Source organism: Perognathus longimembris, chromosome 4 (assembly GCF_023159225.1).
Source record: "Perognathus longimembris pacificus isolate PPM17 chromosome 4, ASM2315922v1, whole genome shotgun sequence".
NCBI lineage: Eukaryota > Metazoa > Chordata > Mammalia > Rodentia > Heteromyidae > Perognathus > Perognathus longimembris.
In genome coordinates, this window is record NC_063164.1 from 82,253,543 (window position 1) to 82,276,815 (window position 23,273).

Consider the following 23,273-nt stretch of genomic DNA (forward strand, 5'->3'; position numbering starts at 1 on the left):
AAATGAATGGTGAAAGAGAAATCAGGCAAGAAAGCATTTCAGAAAACTAGCTTCAGGAGAATTTGCCCCATAGCTGGTGGTGTGAGTGTGTGTTTCAAGAATGGAATAAATCAAGGAAGGAACTAAGGCAGACATACTGTGTGAGTGCATGTGTATTGTGTATACACTATGAAAACTGAACTCCTCTGTGTATGGAGAAAACATGGGTAAAAAAAACCTCTGTATTTGGTAGAAAGAAAAAGGAGGGAAGAACGTTCATCTCTCTTGGACTTGTCAGAAGCAGCACAGGAACAAAGATATCATTGGAGCTTTTCAGCTAGATACCTCTATTAATGTATTTGTATGGTTAGAATTCACATGATTCTATTCAGAAGAAGAAAATCTAAACACAAACTGTAATTTCTCTGTACTGTTCTAAGAGGGAAACATGTCAAAATTGAGAGCACAACAGAACAAAAGAAAACATTTCCTAATTTGAAAGCCTTATAATCTATTGAAAGGAGAGAGACAATTTCAAAATAAATAAATTAAATATTTAATGTTTCATGTTGTAATTAAGGGCTGTGTGATATATTGAAAAAAGTCTGAGAAGGGTGGAACACATCTGTAGTATCAGGTACATGGGAAAAGGAGATGGGATGGTTGCAAAAGCAAAAGAGTGACATGCTATCTCAAAAAACAAGCCAAGTTTGGTGATTCATACAAGTAATCCCAGATATATAGAAACAAGTAAGAGGACCAGGCAAAAATGAGAGACTCTTCCTGAATATTAAGTAAAAGTAAAAAGAGCTGGAGTCATGGCTCATGTGGTCGAGTACTCACCTAGAACTAACAAATATACAAACCCCAAGCTCCAACACACAAAAGCATAAAAATCAAACCATGATAAGAAGTGGGGGGTGAGGGGAAGAAGGTTGTAATTTTAAGCTTGAAAAGCTTCAGTGAGAAGGAAATATTTGAAGAACTTGAAGAATATAATTATAGGGGTGATTTGTTTAATACCTAAGGAAAGAGAAGCCAATATGTGCAATAGCCCATAGTCAAATTCTATATGCAGCCAGAGGAACAAGAAAGGCTTTGAGGGGGATTGAGGAAGAAGAGAAAGGTAGTTAAGCTTCTCCACAAGGAAATAGTAATTAGGTTCCTACCAAATCCATTGTAGACAAACTCAGATGAAAAATATAACAACTCTACTGTTGGGGTCCATCTTCCCCCCTAGATGGAAGGGGCCTGAGGCACCTCCCCCAGCTGGGGAATGCGGCCTTTCCATCCTCTCTACATTGGAATCCGGAGAAACCGGTCGGGCAAAGAGACCCCCGACTTAGCTGGCAGCCAGCCTGGCGCCTACCAGCCCCGCCCTGGTTTGGCGCGCTCAGAGTGACGTAGCCCCTTGGAGGTCAAGTGACCAGCCCCTTGGAGGTCACCTGACAGCTCATGGCCTATGGGAATCCTGGCCAACCCCCTTCCCCCGATCATCTCCCCTTGCCCCTCTCTCAATAAAGTTAGTTCGCTCTCAGAAGCTGACTCCGTGGTCTATGTACGTAGCTCCCAGGGTAGGATAGCGGTCACATTGCCACGCGGGTCGCGCGCACGCCAGACCGGAGCCGCCCCTACGTCTCACCCTGACAGACCTGCAGGCCGAGGGTTAGGGGAGAGGACGATACGAGGGTAATAAGAGAGAAAATAAGCATTTGAGCCGGAGCGGAGAAAGCAGACCCAACACTCTACACCCTTTGAATAGGAAAAAGTATAAAACACAAAAGTGAAAAATCATAAACCCATAATATTATTAATTAATTAACAGATGAATTTAACTACATTAAGTTAAGCATTTAAGTTTACCCTTAGAGGATAATTGTACTACATATTATGAAGAAATTTACTATGGGAATAGAATCATTGAGTTATACAGTAAATCAAAGAGAACAGTAAGAAAAAAAAAAAGCCTCACATGCTTCAGTCACTCACTCATTGCTTTCCGTGAATTGACTCCCTCATAGCAGCTTTAAAACACAGGTTCCCTTGTACGTTTCATTTTTGCAGTTAAGAAAATAGAGGAAGTTTTATCTTGTGCAAGGTCATGGGAAATGGTACAGAAGATCTGAGACCCCGAAGTTTTAGTACTGTCTGGATACAGTGTGTGGTATGAATTGTTGTGCTTTGCTGCCTGACACTAATCTTTCATTGTACCTCTGAAGCACCTCATTCCCCATGCTGCTTGGATATTCCCAAATATACACAAAGCAATTTCATTCCACTAAAATATGTTGAGGTAATACTTTAGTTTTTAGATATGGCAACTTTTCCTAAGAATCAAAACTTAATCATTCGGGCCAGTGCCCTGGGCCTATGATCTGTCCAGGCTGTAGGATGGTTAAATGATCTGTAGCAGAAATCTTGAAATCAGTAATGTATAACAAGAAACTGCACATTTTCAGTCTGCACAGGACCCCACAACTGGTGTTACTGGTACAGATGGGAATGTAAGGAAATAGGAGATCTCCTGGCACTCAAGACTAATCAAATTATGGAATTATACATTCCAGGGAGTGGCTGTGAGAGTTCTGACAGTTTCTTACTCTGGTCTCTCTCATTTTTCTTTTATTGTCAAAGTAATGTACAATTACATACATAAGGCAGTGAGTATATTTCTTATCAAATTTGTTTCTTCCTCCTTATTTATCCCACCATTCCCGCCCCCCCTGTGGCCCCCTCCATACCCTACCCTGAGATGTACAGTTGGTTTACAGCATATTGTCTTCTATGTATTGCTGTTGCATTGATTTGCCTTTTACCCCATGTCTCTCCATTTTGGTGTTCCCCTACCCTAGTTCCAATAACTTACATACTATACCCAGTATACTAAAGTCAGTTACAGTGACATCAGGGTTAAAACCGTGGGGAAGAAAGAAAAAGGCATAATTTCATAGGGTACATTAGAAAGAACAACAGCAAAGAAAAACCACTTATTTCCAAGATTTGTAGCTCATTTTGTTTACGATCATCTTATGTGGTTATATGTACATTGCTATTGAGCTATTGGGCTTCTCTGCTATGACTATCCTAGACACCTATTGATTGTCTCCAATGAGTGCAACCACTGAGTTTATGTTTCTTTGGGTCTGGCTCACTTCAATTAGTAACATTAAAATCCCTTGAGGAAGAGGAAATGTATGCATAACTGTATGTGAATCTCGAATGATGAGTGAAAAACACTCCAGGATATGAAGATGTGCCATTTATATGCGTACCAGTGATTCACATTCTCCTCCTAGTGAAGAAAACAAATGCAACTTATTTCTTAGCCAGAAAATTGAAAGGACATCTAATTTTTCCACTCATTTCCAACGTTGTCTCACCTCATTAATTTTCTGTACCATTTTAAACCACAGAAGTGATTCTATCACTCGTATGCTTAAAATTTAAACTGTTCCATCAGAATCCTAGATAATGTCCAAACTTCAGAATGACATAAATCTCCCTAGGAACTGGCTCCTCCATATCTCTCTAACCTCCCTTATCACTTCCTCATATGGATTATGCATTCAGAGTACCCTCAGCTGCCTGCAGCACACTGAATTACAATGTACTTTCAGGACACTGAGCTCCTGCACACATATCCCTTCTGCTACCAACTACTTCTAAACTTACACAACATATTTTCTTGATGACTCTTGATCTATCAAATCTCACCTCTCTCTTATATCCTTTCCAAATATGTAGCTAGATCAAGACCTAAGCCACCAGTTCCATAATTCCTTGTATCCATTCTAGTTTTTAAAATGAGTTTACATTCCTATTAAAATTTCCTTAATAAATCTTTAACTTGTTTATCTTCATGAAAGCAGCAATTGTCCTACAACTTGTTAAATGTTAAGTTCTACATAAATGAAACTAAAAAAGACAAATACAACATTTCTTTTCCCATATAGAGCTAGACCCAAGATTAACAAAAAAAAAAAAAGGAAGGAAGCAATGAGAAAAGGAAGGAATGAAGGGAGGGAGGGAATGAGGGAGGGAGGGAAAAAGGGGAGGAAAAAAGGAAGGAAGGAAGGAAGGCAGGAAGGAAGGAAGGAAGGAAGGAGAAAGACAGACAGAAAGAACGTCACATAAACATAAAATAGGGAGCGTTTGGAGAATAGATCCAAGGGAGGAGGCAAAAGGAAAGGGAACTGAGGGATAAATAATTGAATAATTGAAAGATGTTATATGTATATATGAAAATAAAATAGTGAAGCTAATTAGAAATTATAAAACAATATGAGGGGTAATAAGAAAAATAATGGATGCATGTAATCAGTACCCTATACACATGTATGGGAATGTTACAACAAAACTCTTTGTAAAATTTATATATGCCTACATTAAAAACTTACTAACTTAATGATACATTTATGTTATGACTCATTCAGTAAAGATTTAGACACTTACTGTGGCTTCCACTCTTTAAGAATATAAATTTCAAGAGTATTGCATAGTTTACATTCAAGTTAGTGTAAGGGCAAATGCTGAAGAAAATAATCCAGATGCTCCTTGATATATGATGGATTACATCCTGATAAACCTATCCTCATTTGAAAATACCCAAGTCAAAATTCATATAATGCACCAAATCTGCCGAGCATCATAGGCGGGAGATGCTGTAGCATATCCATTGTTTCCCCTCTAGGAAACCCCAGGCTATTCTGACCGGAATGCATGCCATTACCCACAAGGCCAAAAAAATCAAACGAAAGATTTGAAGTAGAGGTTCATACTTCATGAAAAATCCATACTATTATGATGATTTCAAATGAATTAAATGATTCTAAGTTAGGGATCATCTATATGAGACAATGATCAATGAAGCACAAAAGGGAGAGTGGCGCTACAAGAGTAGTTAGAAAAATTTTCCCAAGTTATGACATAAGAACTAAAAGAAAATGTAGACCTGAAGACATTCCTGAAATGGGCTAAGCGAAGGGCTTTCCAGAAAGGAGCAGTGAGATAAAATATGAATCAGAGAGACATACCTAGTCAGAAGGGAGAAAGACATGGATGAAGAGATATGAAGTAGGCAGTGGGAGGCAGGATGTGGGCACATAAATCTCAGCGCACCCAACAGAGAGGGTGGAACTGTGCTGGTTATTTCTTCGATGTTAAGGAACATCCTGTGTTCCTTTGCACCCTACAGTCACTCTCACATACTTCTTCTTTGGGAAGGATGCATGGTCTATAATCATAATTATGGAAGAGAGAAATGGGCCTATGTGGAACTGATTTTACTCTTTCTTCAGGTTACACTTGATCAGAAGATGAACATGTTCTGTGATCATACATGATCATTTTTGGCTATCTAGCACATGGTCTCTAGCAAATTCTAGGGTTCAGAATCAAATGGTTTTAAGCTTTCTAGGTAAGTTCTCTACCACTTGAATCGCATTCTAGACATTTTACCTTTAGTTCATCTTGCAGATTGGGTTTTGCACTAACTTTATTGGGGTTGTCCTGAAACTGCTATCCTCCAATCTGCATTTAGTGTGTAGCTGGAATGAAACATAGATACCTCCATGCTCAGCTCAACTGATATGTTGATCTCTCTACTCTCTGACTAATTCTTAGTTGTTCTGGATTGGAATGGAAGGAAAGTTGTGTGGAGAAAATGCAGGACTACCGAAAGTACAAGATTATTTATGACTTGATCACATAGTAAGTTATTTCCTATTTCATAAATGCAATTCAGTATGCATTTACTGTATTAAGTCTTTTTTCTTTTCACAGACAGAGGTATGCACATGTGTGCGCACATATCACACACACATACATCTAAGTATTTTCTCTTTTAAAAAAACTCAGTATTTACAACTCAAGCTTGAGTACTCATTAGCACAACTTAAGGGACTTGAATAAAAAAGGATGGATGAGGAAGAAGGCATACTTTGCAAGTGCGTGGAATTGTCCTTTTGTGTAGAATCAGAAAATCCTACTGAGTACATTTTCTTACAAATATCACACAACATATCTATATTACAAACAAGACTATTGAGTCTTGTAGAGGCTAATTTAATTTCAAAATAAAGGAAAGAAATTATGAGACCTGGAGTTCACCACAGTTCTGTCACTTTTTAGAGATCAAGGTCAAATTCTTTCTACTGTATATGAACAAATTGGTCAGACACTCAAGACAGAGTATAATTAAGTGCTAAAATGAATACAGTTGAATATCAGTTAAATAAGCATTGTAGTTTTTCAGCAATGAAAGAAGAAATTGTTGGCTCAAGTTAGAAATGAAGATACTTCCAATAGAGCTTATAAATATGTGATCTTCATTTCTATGTTGTCCTATCAAGAAAGCTTCAATGGAAAGTTATTATAAGCATATGTGGTGTATCAGGAAATTAAATTTAACTTGGAAATACCTCAAATGACAGGCAGTCTATCAGTCCTACTATACTTACTTTTTGGATAGTTTATTCATTATCATGGAAAACATGTCATTCATAGGTTCTATCTGAGCCATCTACATGTAGCAACTTAATTTTAAAGCAATTTCAGGATACTGCCATAATGTCAGTTGCTGATCTTTCTATTAGAGAACACTTAAATGTTGTTTGTCTAAACCAAGCAGTCTTATTAGTTTTGAGCACAAATTTAATATCCTCTTGATGTATTACCATCTATAAATTATTTTCTGTTCTTACAAAACCTGGAGTTTTGAACTGTCACATTAAGATCGCAACATTTGACTCCATCTCTAATTCTACACCTTCTTAGACTAATACAAATCAAACAGCTCATAAATCTACCACAATACTAGGTAATCCAGTGAGTCAAAAACTTCCAGAAACCACAAACTAAATTAGAATTATATTAAACTGGGACAAAGCCAAGGAATTAAAAATAATTAATTTATTCTTTTCAACTATGAAAGATTATTTAATAAATTTAGAGTAACATGACAGCGGAATCAAAACTAATTTATTACTTCATAGGAAGTGAATTGGAAGTCTAAAAAAATAAACTTAATTAATGTGAGTGCCAGGGTTTCTGAAAAGCAAGTAAAATACCTCTATGTACAAATAAGAATCATATTATTGTTTTCCATGGAGAATTCTGGAGATATAACAATGAAACCAGCCAGAGGTAAAAGTGCTTTCAAAAGAAAAATATTCACATGCAAGAAAACACAGATTTCTGTCACCAGTGCTAATAATGAATCATTTTGAATATCCATGTGTGCCACAGGATTTATTTGTGCTAATGTAGCTTGACTGTTGAGTGAAGAAAATTAATAGTTCTTTAAAGCAAGCATTGGATGCAAACTAAGGAGGCATAACATTAGGTTTCAGGTGTAAAGAACAAAACTGCAAGCAACAAATTTACATTTATTTATTGTGTTTGTGTTTTTTATGTACTTGGTTTTGTATGGTATGCTGGTTTATGTTATAATACAACAGTGCTTATGATAGAGTATTGTTAGGAATCATAGCTGAGTCATTTTGGTAAGAATTCAAGTACACACAGACTGTGTAATTTTGTTTGTTTGAAGTAAAATATTTGGGCCAGATCATGCTCATGGGGAGGGTTCCCCCCCCCCCAGTTTCCATGAATTGGTTATTTTGTTACATTTATGTTCTTTGGAATTTCATGCTCCTTTCCTATATTTCTACCTAATTTACAACAGCTCTCTTCCACAGCTGAGTTTGTGAAACTGAAAAGGGGTTGGGTTTTGTATTACAAACCAAATTCTACCTGCTGAACAGTACAACTGCTGCGGTGAGGGGAAGATTTTCCCGAAAGAACTGAGCCTAAGGGTCTTACAGAGCCAACCTAAAAGCCTGGCCAATTACAGCCCCGATTAGAGGGTCGGCTCCAGCATCAGTACATACTGGTTTGGGGTCCTACTGTCCCCTAATATATCTATGCCTCCTCAGATATATCTTTGCCAACATGCTACAGAGCTACTGGGGAACCTGGAACGAAAGCACATACAGGGTATGTCAGAATCATCACACACTGATCTGAGTTCTCGGTACAGGAATCACGGAATCACACTTCTAGAAACATGTTCCAATTACTTTGAGTTTTATTCTCAGATCAGTCAAGGCTATCAAAGATTGCTCATGATCATTATTTTGGATTTAAGCCATATAGTTTTGGATTTATTTATTTATTTACTGGGTCTTGGTTTTAAGAACTTAGCAAGTGCCTAAGCTTTGCTTCCATGAAATAGCCCTATAAATTAACTGTAAATAAAAATAAATCAACAGGAGGCTAGTGCAAGAATGAATAAGTAAATAATAATTAATATTTTTCGTGAAGACAAATCCGATTCCCTGCATCCTGTGCATTCTGTGGCCAGCATCATGTCACCTACTCTTGAAAAATTATTATGAGAAACTTGAGTATAAAAGCAGGTTAACTATCCCTGTAGCAGTTTGTGAGGGTTACTTCAGTAGATGGGTTTCTCCTGATGTTCTTGTATTGGTCACTGATTTATTGAATTCTGTCTGCCTTAAGTTTTTACTAGGTCCTGTGCATGACTTGGATCTGTTCTACCATGTATATATACATGCACATATACAAAGCACTTGAAGCCCAGGTGCACAATGCCTAGAACTCAGTGATGATTCAGGAAATGATTCATGCATGGTGAGGAGTTAGGATTCCAGACGTTTTTGGCTTTTCTTAGCTTCCACATTGGGGCTCTATATTTAATCTTTTATTTCTTCATATATAAATTGGAATAATAATAATCCTTTCCATTACTGTTTGAGGCAAGTGTTACATTAGTCAGGTAATGAGTGCCTTTCTTTTTGAACAATGTCACATCTTCCCTCGTTTTCTCCCTGTTTTTGCCCTGTGAACACCTCCCCACAAGGTATATAGTTCATTTTCAACATGGTGTCTAGTGATTACCACTAGCAGTGAGTATCACTAGTGTCTAGTATCGCTAGCACTGTCTAGTGAGTTCACTCTGTGCCACCATTTCTGTGTCCTCTATTCCCCTCCTCAAAACATCAACTTACACACAAGTCAAAAGGTACAGAAATAAAAAACAGTGACAAAGGAGAAAGGGAAAAAAGATGCAAAATAGCATAAAAACCCTGTTTCCATTTCTTGGAGTTCATTTCAATAAACATCATTTTAAATGATCATATGCCCATAGTTATTGAACCTTTGTGATCCTCTCCTAAGAATGTCCGCATTTGGCCTCACTGTATGAATATTTCGCTTCAGGTACAATTTATCATGTTTAAGTGTATTTTCTTTTGTCTTTTACCATCCAGTGTGCTTACTTGTAGATTTATAGGCACTTTCTAGTTACAACATGTGAGGGAAACCATGTAACCTGTTCCTTTAGGTTTGGCTTACTTCACTTATGTTTTTTTCAATATGATTTATACACTTAATATGATTTTTTCTTGCCATTTTCTTGTGAGTGGTGCAATATCATTCTTTTTTTATAAAGTATAGAATCCATGTTTGATCCATTTGTCTGCATTTGGGTTGATTCCATGTCTGGGCTACGATAAAGAAGTTGCAATGAATGTGGTTGTGCTGGTAGCTTTTGTATGGCTTGGTTTGTGTTCTATTGGATATTTATCCAAGGAGTGAAATTGCTGGCTCACAGGGAAGCTCTGTGTTTAATATTTTAAGGACCTCCATATGGTTTTCTCCCAAAAAATAAACCTTCAAAGAAATACCAACACAAATAATAAATGGACTAAAAACATAAAGCCAGACTTCTCAGAAGAAGAAGAAGGAATGGCCAATAGATACATGTTCAATATTTCTGGCCATAAAACAAATGTAATGCAAATCAACATTGAAATTTTACCACACTCTCAGTTAAAATGATAATTAGCAAGACAACTAACAATACTGGCAGGAACACTAGTCCACTGTTGATTAGAATGTGAACTTGCTCACTGTCTTTTAGTGATAGAGCTAAATGGCTTTATTTTTCCCATCTATGGATATACAACAGCACCAAACAAACTTGAGAACTGGGTTTCTTCACTTACTGTTTGCCCTTGAGTGCAAAGATGTTCCTCTTGTGAAATGTGTTGTGAAATGTGTTGCTATGGAGCAGAACTAATAAAACAGCTTTCCTTCATTATCACACTGTCTGGGAGTCTATGGAATATCACATGTGAAAGCAATGTGTGACCTATAGGGTGCAAAGCCTGCCTCACAGGTGCCAAGCTTCAAAATCTTAACTTGTGATATGGAAAATATCTGTGGGATGAAAACAAATAAATACAGACTCTAATTCTGCTCTGAGTAGAACATGCTGAGTATTATTGGAATAGTTGCCTAATTTTTCTCAGGCTGTGATTCTTTACCTGTTACTCACATATGATTAAGTTTATCTTTTGTGAATATTGGACAAGAGAAAGAAAAGTCCAATTGATCTTGTTAATTATAAATGTTGATAACTGTTCATCAATCTTTGGTCTACAATTAGAAGCATTAGGAAAGGGATGGGAGGAAAGAGTTTGAACTAAGAATGATTTCCTTAACAAGTCTGATTTGGGTTCTACTGAATTGTGGTTCACACAAAGAGTTGTGAACTCTAGGCAGTAACTGTCATTCTAAACCAACTGATACTGCTTTTCTCAATATGATGCCCATCGATTTCTGAGGGAAAACTTTTTTGTAAATTCTTTTTAAATTTTATTTATTGTCAAAGTGATGTTCAGAGGTGTTACAGTTTCATATGTAAGGCAGTGAGTATTTTCATGATACTAAATCTAAGCGCAACTTAGATTGCATGTTAATGGAAAACAGAGGTATCATCATTCAAAGAAAATCATATCGAAGGAAATAGACATATAATTTTTCATCAGGAGAATTTTAGCCATTAACAGTTACCCACTATGAATTGGGAATGGATGTCTTCATGAATTTTATCTGGAGAACTTCATTGTTTGGCAAGAATGTGATTGAGAACTGTGATCTCTACCAGTATTATAACTGTCATTCCACCTACTAAATTATCAGGAATATTTATTGAACACTGGGCCCACATAGTGATCTATGAGATTTAAAGTACAGACTAAAAAGAGCAACTTATACTCAGTGTCACTTGAAAAGACAAAGGTGCTCTCTCTCTCATTTTCTCTCCATATATGTATATATATATATATATATATATGTGTGTGTGTGTGTATACGTATATACATATATATATATATGCTGCATCTGGAGGCATATACATGAGCCATATATCTTATTTTACTTAATTTCTCAAAAACTCTAGAAAAGCTACACATTGAAAAATTTATAAGACGTGGTAATTGAATTTAGATTCAGTTTATCAGTGGAGGGAAAGATGCAAAATTGCCTCCAACACTATTTTGGACAAGCATTCCAGACTCAAAGTTTTTCTTATTCAAACATAGAAGATACTTAATTGTTTGAGGATAATTTAGCATTCTCTTGTCTACTACCAAAGTGAACAAAATCATGCCTGATCCTGTGTAGAGGAGAGAAGACTGTTTGTGCTAGAAAAGGAAAGTAAATTGATAGGATAGTGTTTGTATGATTTGAGTGGGCAAATTTTGGGGGGTTGCCTTAATCTTGTAGGCATGCATTCTAGTAGTTGAGCTGTGCTCCAGTTCTTCTTATTTTGTGATGCAGTGTAGAGAGAGAGTTTAGAATTTTGCAAAACTTCAATCAGCATCCTCCTATTTATGCATCCTGCTGGGATGAAAGGAATGTCGTCTGGGTAATTTTCAACCTCTTTGACATTCAGAATGACAAACACTTCATGACCTAGGGCTGCTGGACTATCTATTGATGCTCTGTGTGAGTGTGATGCATGTGCGTTTTCTAGCTTGAAGCAAATTTCTAAAAATTTGAAATGATTTAGGGAAATGTAAACTGCCCATAGCAGTGGTGGCCATCAGGAGAGAGGAGAGGGAGAGCAGTGGACACTGGTGAATACAAAGGCTTGAAGGACATTATATACATAAAAAGGTAACACAATCAAATCTACCAAAAACACTGCTTGAAAAATGGGGATATAAGGGAAAGGATTAAAGTAGTATAACAAAAACTAAAGAAAAGTAAAGTTCTATAACCTATGGTGACCTTGCTCAATGTGCACTGTACATACTACATGCACATTAAAATGAAATTCTTTGTACTGTAATGTATACTAATTAAAACCATATAATTATAATACTGAGAAAGAGGTAGACAAGAGACAACCCATCAAAGAAACAAATTCTGCTTATAAAAGAAAAATAAGCATATATTTCTAAGGTAGCCCAAGTGAATTCATTTTTTTTTCTTAAGATAAACACAATCACTGAATTTCCACGTGGTTCATTAGACTTTTTCTCACTATGACAAAATAAATGATAGAACAATTTCCCAAAGTGCAGAAAAGTTTTACTCCGTGGGCAGCTGGTTCTTTTGTTTCTGGGTCACAGTGAGGCAGAGTTTTACAGTGATTAGAGTGGGGAGGAGGACAGTTTGTCATCTCATGTTAGCAAAGAAGCAGAGAGAAAGAGAGGGACTGGGCCATAATTCCACCCCAAAGAAAATACCCAAGTGCCCCACTTCCTCTAGCTACACTTTACTTCCTAAAGCTTCCACAATTGTCCAAAATAGTGTCCGAAGTAGAAGCCACATCTGTAGTACTTGTGCCTTCTGCAGGGACACTTTATAGCCAAGCCATACCATTATAGTATAACAGACCCTGGAAGCAAAGATTCCTGATCTCTAGAAATTACAAGGAAAATAGTGACAGAGAAACATGCACCTTAATTCCATTTGATGGAGAAATTAGTACTTTGAAATATCCACATCATCAAATAAAAGATCTTGGACTTCTAGAAGCTTTCCGCATCACCATTATATTTCATCATCTCCATCTATGTTTATAATTAATAATGGCCATAATTCATATATTTGTGTATATGTACCTAGCACATTTTCATGTGCCCTGTAAAACTGTGTAACATTTGTAAAAAAAAATCAGTACCATAATTTTATAAAATCAGTACCAGAATGATCTCATTTTGAAATGGAGGAACAAATTGAGACACAGCAAATATCTAGTGATTTATATGTTAAAGGCCAGATTTGAACCCAAAAAGCCTAATTCAAAAACTGATGATTTTTATGCTACATGACCTAAGTGTTTTAAAAATATCACTCTGTCTTTAACACTATAAATTTAAGCGTTAGTTTTATGAGGGGTGACACAGAAGGAACCAGGTACCATGAAATGAGGTTTCCTACTGATTCCCAGCAGCAGTCAGCCCGGGGCCTTCCTGTTACCTTAGCATTGCCATATAGCTCATACTTGGGGATGAAAGTTAGAGTTGGTCCCTCAGTCTTTAATCTAGGAGGCTTCCAAATAATTAATTTCTGGCTTCCAAGTCTCTTGCAATACGTAAGAACAATTATTTTGATTATACCTCACTTTATTTTTCAGTCTATTATCATTACTTCCTTAATATTCTTGAATTCCATCCTATTGTCAATATAGTTGGGAACTCTTTTGATTAGTTTATTGGGGGTAGGAAAGTAAAAACTGGCAATATGAACAAAACAAGACTGCCCATGTTATTGATATTATCATTAATTTTTGCAGTCACTACCACCTTACAGAGTACTTTGTATTATTGATACTTTGTATTTATGAGTTTATGTTGATATATAATGTAATTATTGCATTATTACATATACCTATTTAAATACAAATTATATTTACATATATGTTTCATAATTTTATGCATTTCTATCCTATATTTTCATAAATTTTAATAAACTTGGACTATCATATAGTCATCAAATGTTGAAACTATAAATGAATCTATTTAAAGAGCCTGATTGAAATTCTGGAAGAATAATGTTATCAAGAATGGGTAAAATCCACCTTGTGGTTCTATAAAGAACACAAAATCATTTGGTACATGATAGAAAACGCACATATCCTTCTTGTCTTCAACCCATGGCCCATCTGCTTTTACAGATAATTTTGTATGGTCCATGAATAACATTATAACATACAAACAGCTGTGGGGAAAAAAAGGTTCTTTACCCCTATGACATGAAACTTGGCCTCATGGCTTCATGACTATAATCCCAGCTATTCAGAAAGGGGTGGCTGGCAAATCACATTTCAAGGCTAGCCTGGACTAAGGTGCAAGGACTTTTATGAAAAACAAACTAAGACACAAAAAGACTGGGAATATCACTTGAGTGGTAGAACATAAGGCCCTGAATTTGAATCCAAGTGCTGCAAAAAAATGAGAGAAAGAACAAAAGTACAATCATGATAAAAGTGACAAAAACTCTTAATATAACACTGAGTAAAAATTAATCTTCTATAGCTAGTTAAAATTTATGTGAACATACATTGTAAGATAGAAAGCTCTAAATGAGTGTTTCTTCTCCTTTACCATTTATAAGAACCACCTATGGAGAATTTTAATCTTATGGATGTCCTTTAAGTCTGAAGGGATTCTGCCTGAAGTGGGCTGAGGTTATTTTCAGACATCTGTTCATTGTAGGAATTTTCCAAGACTGAGAAACATTTCAATAACCACACTGTTGCTGTTATTAAAGAAACAACATTGGGCCCTTCAGGCTGGCATTTACTTTATAGGCTGAAGAAATAGGATAAAGTAGCAAGTAAAGTACCAAGAAATGGTTCTTAATCATTTAATTGATTTATTACAGGGACTTAAACAAAAGTAAGAGAAGCCAAAACTGGGCCAGAGCTTGGTTTGCCTAGATGATTTTAGGATCATATTGGTCCTTTAGGGGCAGACTTATATAAAAAGGAATAAAAAAATGAATAGTTGGTTATGAGTATTCATCCCCTGAAAACACATTAAGTCTTAAGGATTTAGCTGATAAACCTAGCCTGAACAAAGCCTGCCACTGCTCATCCATGGTCACGGCACAAATTACTGCTGAAGCACATGGCCCTCTGTAACCCACTTGGCTTTCAGAGAACTCCAGAATGGATTTTGTTTGAGATTCCTATAAATCCATTGATTTCCTGATCATATCACAGATCTATTAAATTAGAATCGTTTAGAATAGGGTGCAGGCATTGCTATTTTTGAGAGATCTCTAAGTTATTGAATTTTTCAGAAAAGTTTGATGACTACAGAAATAATTGCTGCTTATCTTTCATAACCCAAAGTGAAGCCACAACTATAAAAAAATATTCCTCTGACCTCATTAGTTGAAGTAGGCTCATTAATGGGCTTATTCAGGCCCACCCTCTACCCGGAATACTCTCTCGGATTTCGTAGTTTAGGTTAAGCAGCCTTTCCCCACCCCAGGAACATTCTACCTATGTTCTCACCTGCTGAATAGTTCCAGAATTATGGTGCTCACTTTATAACTTGGAAGGTGACAATCCCCTGCTGAGAAACTTTTAATAAGCCCATCTCAATTACATCCTTGTACCAAAAGCATAAGAATCACTAGCAATCAAAAAGAAAGACATGATTCTAGGCCCCATGCAGGTCTTTCAAATTAGGAACTGCATTTAGTAAGATCCCTGGGATCTGAAAGCATATTCAAGCTTGAAATTTATTGTCCTAGAGCACCATTCCCTAAAGAATTCACTGAAGAGTAGTCTCAAAAAGTGAAATTCACTACTGTTTTTCAAATCCACATTATTTCCTCTTTATAGGACACTTGTGCATTCAAACCACATTGATTATGTGACAAAGACATGTCCTATACCATGCTTTGTTTAGAGGATCCAACAGTGGAGATGAAGAAAGAGGTCCTTCCTGTCCATTGCTGGATTTCATATCTAACAGGAATTAACAAAGAAACAAGTATGCTTGAATCTGTTAAAGGGATGTGTAGGATACTGTCGTCTGATATACTTCATGGAGTGGATCAGCAAAGCCACCAGTACTATGGAAGATGAGAGCTATGTATGAGGAAAGAGTTCTATATGGATGGCATGCTGATGGTCCAGGAAAGGTATAGGAAGACAGATAGTGCCAATGATCAGCAACACCTACCTTGTGCCTACTCTGTGGGAGGCTGTGGTCCAAGCACTTCCCTTACGGACAGTATGACCATTAAGTATATTTTATAAATGAGACAAATGAGGCAGAATGAGATAATAATATACTTGTGACAGAGCAAATCTGGAAATCCAAATCTAGCCACCTGCCTCCAACATCTATGCACTTAGGACTCATCCAAACCCTCTTGAATTGGTAAAAACATGACATGATATAAATGCAGAACTAAAAGAAGAGCCACAAGCCCAGAATTAAAACAAGGAATGTTCCTAGACCTATAGCTATTGTCCTTTAGAAAGGTTTATTCCTCAGGGCTGTACCTTCTTAGAACTGTACATTTCTGGCCATTCCCTCCTATGGTAATTAGATTGGAGTTTCTAGTTATAGATCTGGAAATCTTCATTTTAATAACGCTTCCAGGTGATTCAGATGCAATAAAGTTTGAGTACCATAGAATTAAAAGCATCATTTCTTCCAAAAGTCTTCCTGCTTCATAGTGTCCCCTAATTAACCCATGGTTATTTAATAATATATTTGTCTCAAGGTAGGAACAAAACATGAGGATAAATAGGATTGAAGAGGAAAACTGGAGAAATCTGAAAATTTAATCTTTACTCCTCCAGGTTCCAGACTGCCAAGTTGTGTAAAGAATTATCTAGGCTTCAAAAGTTGGAGGCAAAAAGACACCACAGAGGTTTAGAATTATTTTCATTACAATGCCAACCATTTAGACAACTAATGCAATCTCTGGAAACTAGAGTCAAATTTAAACTTGCTCAAAGAACGGTTATTTCATATGCTGCCCTTAGCCAAAGCTCAAAGAAGACTCTCAGTCAGCAGAGACATTTTTTTTGATTGCTGAACACATGGAATAGAAGGGCCTGCAGAAATCTCCAGTCTCCAGGGTACATGGGCTCAGCAAGGCTAATTTGTGTTCCTAAGTATCATGGGACTTTGATAGCTCCAGTACCAAATTTATACAACCAGGAGGGTATGATTTTTTAATTCAAACTTTTTCTTTCTTGTTACTATATAACAAGAATTATGTGATCTCTTATGAGTGAGAAACTAAAAGAGATAGTAGGGCCTCAGTGAAGCAATATCACCCTACATTATAATATCCTCTTTTAGTTTTCTAATACTTATCTTAAAAGCTTGAAATGTTTTCAGGCACTAAATATTTTCAATTGTTAAATATGAAAATTCCAAAAATGAGCTGACTCTTAAATTCTACCTTTCAAGTAGTTCACAACAGAGACAGTAGCTCTTCTGTCCAGTCTCTCTGGATATCATATTCACCAGCCTGCTCAATTAACAGTTCATAAGCTTCATCTACTCTGCATCTCTATTCAAAGGAAATACTAGGGAGAATGTCAGGAATAGATTATTGTTTTCACTACTCAAAGGATCAGATAAAACTGGGAACTGGTAGCTCACACCTGTAATTCTAGTTACTCAGAAGACTGAGATGGGCGGATCATGGTTCAAAACCAACCCAGGAAGGAAAGTCTGAGACTCTTAACTCCTGTTAACCATTTGGAAAAAAAAGAAGTGGATCTCTGCCTTAGGAGCTCAGGGACAGCACCACTCAGGCCCAGAGTTCAAACCCCAGGTCTGCCCCCCCCCCAAAAAAAAAATCAGATACAAATTTGACTGCATTTTCAAAGTCCCTTCTTATTCACATATTTATTTTTGTATCTGTCTAGAGGCAAAGCCTATAGGGTATTGGTATATTTATTTTGCAACAAAGTAGTTTTAAGAAAATTGTGGTAAAGATTTTTTATTCCTATGAGGGGTTGTAGGTATGGGGGCATGTGCACGCACATGCGTGTGTGTACGCACTTGTCTGGGACTTGAACCCAGGATTTAGGTGCTAGTCCTGAACTTTTTTGCTCAAAGCTAGCACTCTGTCACAACTGCATTTAAAGCTTTCTTTTTTGGTGGTTAATTAGAGATAAGATTCTCACAAAATTTCCTGTCGGGGCTGGCTTCAAATCACAATCTTCAAATTTCAGCCTCCTCAGTAGCTAGGATTACACGTGTGAACTGCTGGCTCTTGGCAGTGATAAAGATTTTAAAGGTGTATACAAATGTCACTCCATGGTAAATAAGATATTGATAATGACAGCCTTCTACAGTAGTCACCTTATTTTAATAGCACTTTCATGAAGTTAAGCTATAAATTTATGAGTCAAAGGCAATTGGCTGAGATGCTATAAGGAAAAAATGCTAATACTCTAGATCACTGAGAGGTTGTTTCTTCACAGTTTTATACAACCTTGCTTCTTCCAGCAGGCTGGTGCAAGAACAGAATGAGAAACACCCCTTGCTCAAATGAACATGACTACCAAGAACAGGCTAGAGATAAATACACTCACTCTGCTCTGGGAAATAAAGCCAGTATTTTTTTGGTCCTTATTTTTGTTAGATTCACCTGTTTTACTATGGCAGTGGTAAAAATCCCAGGGGTCAAAGCTGGGCTCATGAGTCTAGGAGAATAGGAATATGTTACTATCTCTAGCCTTTAGGCTAAAATTAAGCTAGGGAACTATGGGTAATTGTATTTCCATATGAGCTCTTTCATCAGGGAATTTCAATAGCTCTGGGGAAAAGATCTATTCTTAGAGAGTCACTTCTACAATACATTCCTATGTATTCATCTAAGGTTTGGATATTACAAATCCTAGCTAAAAGCCTTGAAAAACATGTAAGTAGTCAACATGAAGAATAAAGAAATATAAACCTTATATTGTCAACTTCTGTGCTTGTCCAGTACTTTATTAACCTACTTTCTCCTGTTCTTCCAGGAGTGGTGCTGCTGCTGATCAGATGGTTAGGGGAGGAAGCACTAGCATAGCAGTATAGTCTTACCTGGTTGACATGACCTTGGGCAAGGAGTCCACTCACTGAAAGCAGTCACAACACAGTCTTTCTTGCATGGGAGAAAGCAAGGTCTCACAGTTTCAGGTCGTGTAGAGTCTGGACATCTGTCGAGGTAAAGAGACCATATCAATGTTTTCTGCAGAGTGTAAGGGATTTAACGTAAACTAGGATTTTGGTACAGAAAATACAAAGGTCTTTTTGCTCTTTTTATAAATGAGGAAAGAGCAAGGGAGGAGAAGATTCTTTTTTTTTTTTTTTTTTTTTTTTTTTTTTTTTTTTTTTTTTGCCAGTCCTGGGCCTTGGACTCAGGGCCTGAGCACTGTCCCTGGCTTCCTTTTTGCTCAAGGCTAGCACTCTGCCACTTGAGCCACAGCGCCACTTCTGGCCGTTTTGTGTATATGTGGTGCTGGGGAATCGAACCCAGGGCCTCATGTATACGAGGCAAGCTCTCTTGCCACTAGGCCATATCCCCAGCCCCAGGAGAGTATTCTTGTCCAGGAGCTACAACAAAAGGCAAAGCCCAAAGCAGACTTCTTCTCTCAGTGGAAACATCAAAATACTTTTGAACAAAATAGGAAAAGGCATTCCTACAACTACTGAAAGAAAGAGGTATGACAAACAAGTGTCTTGCTATCAGCATCAATTCAAATCAAATTTGATTTTTAAGAATAAACAATTTTGAAACATGTTTTGAAATGTGATTGTTTTTCAGGATAGTATATCAAATTATTAATTTCCTAAAGAAAAAAGGGAAAAATATAAAACAATATACAGACATGATGGTAAAAAAATCAAAATCTTTGGAAAATATTATGTATCTTTGAACATTAGTGAAGTTCTACAACATTAAATTAATTCATAGACTTCCCATAAGAAAAATAAATAGATGATACAGGACAAATAATATATGACAGACTGAAAGTAATGAAACATTAATTCTGAAACATTAGTTCTGTTATTATACTGATAATTAATATGAAAATAGCAGTGCAACCACTTGGAAGTAATCAAAACCCAAAATGCAGCAAAAATGTTTTCATTGTTTGATTATTTGGGGGTACAATGGTCTAAAAGTCACATAAAATATTTTTTATGAGTGATACATAGGAAGGATAGCAGAGAAACACTTTGTGATGTATATTTGGTTTTTGTTGTTGAATCACATGGCTCTCTTACAAAGAAGAGAGATGCAGTATGTGTTAAAGCTAACTTGCATGATTATTGTATCAGATGGCCAGTGCTCAGCTCAGTGCCTTACTTTTGTGACACTAGTGACTGCTATTAATACCAATAGTAGTAGAAGAAATTTTCTTCATTTCATCATTTCATATGACACAAAGAAGCACAAAAAATAATAAATACTGTACCATAAACCACATGGAAATAAAGCAATTGAAAAAAATAAAACAAAACAAAAACCAAGATGCCCCAAACACCAAACTAAGAAGTTTAGTGATTAAACAGATAACTACAAGACTTTCACTAGGGGAGAAGACAGAAAATGCAGGACATAAAAGTACAAGGAAATAAGGGGCTGATATATTCTATACTAACAAACAAATGACAAATCAGTAAGAAACTCCCACCAAGTATACATAAAATGACCAACAAGTAAACAGTGATTATTCAAATATTAAATACAGAGTTAATGAAGAAATTAATTATGAGTGTTGAAGAGGGAAGAAAGTGGGGTTTTCTAACAAGGAAGAAGAATCTGACTGATGTCAGACTTCATCAACTTAATTATAAAAATTAAAGTTTTCATAATTTATTTATTTATTTGCCAGTTTAGGGGCTTAAACTCAGGGCCTGAGCACTGTTCCTGGCTTTTTTCTGCTCAAGGATAGCACTCTACGACTTGAGCCATAGTGTGACTTCTGGCTTTTTCTATATATGCAGTGCTGAGGTATGGAACCCATGGCCTCATGTATACAAGGTGAGCACTTTAAAAACAGAAAGAATGCAAAGATTAGAAGACTAAATTTTGTTTTATAATGGGATATCCAAAAATTCTGCTTGCAATAATAAGGTAGATGCAGTTGTACACATCTATAATCTCAGCTAAGAGTTCTAGGCTACTCTTAACCAAAAAAAAAAAAAAAAAAAGCTAGATTCTCAAAAACAAAGGATCATGGGGCTGGGGATATGGCCTAGTGGCAAGAGTGCCTGCCTCGGATACACAAGGCCCTAGGTTCGATTCCCCAGCACCACATATACAGAAAACGGCCAGAAGCGGCGCTGTGGCTCAAGTGGCAGAGTGCTAGCCTTGAGCGGGAAGAAGCCAGGGACAGTGCTCAGGCCCTGAGTCCAAGGCCCAGGACTGGCCAAAAAAAAAAAAAAAAAAAAAAAAAACAAAGGATCATAAGGAGAAAGAGGGGCTGAGAGAATGCAGTCAAGAAATCAATGTATAACCTGCAAAATGAAGAAAAGCTAGTGTGTTTTGGAAGAATGTTGAAGGAGGGGAGCTGGGTGGTATTGATCAAGCTATGTTGTATTCATGAACTGCTTTGTTAAATGGCAACTCCTTTGTACCACTACTTGGATATAAATTTTAAAAAGGAAAAAGAAAGGATTGAGGTTTGACCAAGGTAAGCAAAAGTGCTTACCTAGCACCAGGCTTGAGTTTCATCTTCAGTACTTCAAAAACCACCAAACATATTAGCAAACAAAAAATAGAATGTGTAAAGAATGGGGGATGAGCAGAAAACTGGATATACTTATCAGACAAATTTTTTTTTGGCCAGTCCTGGGCCTTGGACTCAGTCAGGGCATGAGCGATGTCCCTGGCTTCTTTTTGCTCAAAGCTAGCACTCTGCCACGTGAACCACAGCGCCACTTCTGGCCATTTTCTGTATATGTGGTGCTGGGGAATTGAACCCAGGGCTTCATGTATAAGAGGCAAGCACGCTTGCCACTAGGTCATATCCCCAGCCTATCTGACAAATTAAGTCTTTATTTAAATCTAAATGGAACAGTATACAAGGTTGTTATGGATGGAAGCTCTAAGTTCATGTTTTAAATTCCTATCTTAGTATGATGGTCTTCAGAGTGGTAGCCTTTGGGAAGTGATTAATTCATGAGAGTAGAGTTGTCCTAACACAACTAGAGCACTTATGAAGAGAGAGATGAAAAAGCCTGCTACTGTTATTATTATTATTGGTGGACTAAGTGAATGCTTACTCAGAAAAAAATAAAGAGAAAATAATAACTGCAAGTTGCTGTAGACTGCAGGAATAGCGCAAGTACTTGGTAAAGCATTTGTCTAGCAAGTGGAAAGCCTTAAGTTCAAACTCGACTACTGCCAAAAAGAAATGGGTGTGCTTAGTAAACAGGGTACAATTAGAAGAGGGGATAGTTATAACATACTTGTTTCCATCATCAATATATCTGTTTACTTCTATGGAACATATAATACTTTAACAAAATACATATAAATAAAAATGCGTGGACCACAGAAGAAATTAAATCCTGTCAATTACATTCTTACTAAATACTCCTGCACGTAAGTGCAGCATGTGAGCATGCACGCACATGCATGCGTGCACACGCGCGTGCACACACACACGCACACACACACACAGTCACACAGACTATTAAAGGTTGTTTTGTTCTTCAGCTGTCTTCCACCACTCCAGTACATGATGAGGTGAAGATTGCAGCTTTATTAGTACTTCTTTGCCTGTGCTCTCAAGGTTGTAGAGGTAGGAAAAGAAGTCCCTACAAATTCATGAAAGAGTTGAGAATTATCTGTAGTGTTGGCCTTTGTGTTTTCTATTGTGATGACTTTAGCCTAGCATAGTCCCTTGAGGAGTTGATATTACATTGGCTTCAGTAGTATCACTCATAATAAAGGCTCACTTGGAATCTTTCCAACTTTCTTTAAAACTCCCTTTCCTCTGTGTGTTCTCAAGACACTGAGAATATCATTCTTTCAGTGACAAAGGCCATGCTTAGGTTACTGTGCTTTTTACAGAAGCAATGAGTTGAGGGCCTTCTAGGAAAGGAAGAGGACAATTCAATCAGATAAAGGACCAAATGTTTTCTTCTGTATGAAATTGTCCTGTTCCCTCATTTGCCAATAAGACTTACCTTTTACATATAGTCGAACTAACTTCCTCATCTTATTTAACTATGTCTTGTCTGTTACTTCATACATTTCCAATTTCCATGAATTTCCTACCAGTGTCCAAATAAATTAAAATTGTGTATTAGCAAGAATATGTCATCCACTTCCAAAATTTGTAAGGTTTAGTTTCTATATCATTTCCATGACTAAACAAAACAAGGCTTTTGATATTATTTGTGTTGCTGTTAATAGTGTTTTGCACTATTCATATGGTTTATTATGTTTTCTGTATAATACACACTACACAAACACTAATTTTGAAT

General features: G+C 36.7%; 1 protein-coding gene across 1 annotated transcript in view; it reads right to left on the minus strand.

Annotated features, from left to right (window-relative positions):
* Window positions 1-23,273, minus strand: part of Thsd7b (thrombospondin type 1 domain containing 7B) — an 873,729-nt gene that overhangs the window by 379,189 nt on the left and 471,267 nt on the right. The window contains exon 10 of the mRNA XM_048345548.1: window positions 18,873-18,988. Within this exon, the coding sequence (XP_048201505.1) occupies window positions 18,873-18,988 (116 nt within the window). The remainder of the gene's footprint in view (window positions 1-18,872; window positions 18,989-23,273) is intronic.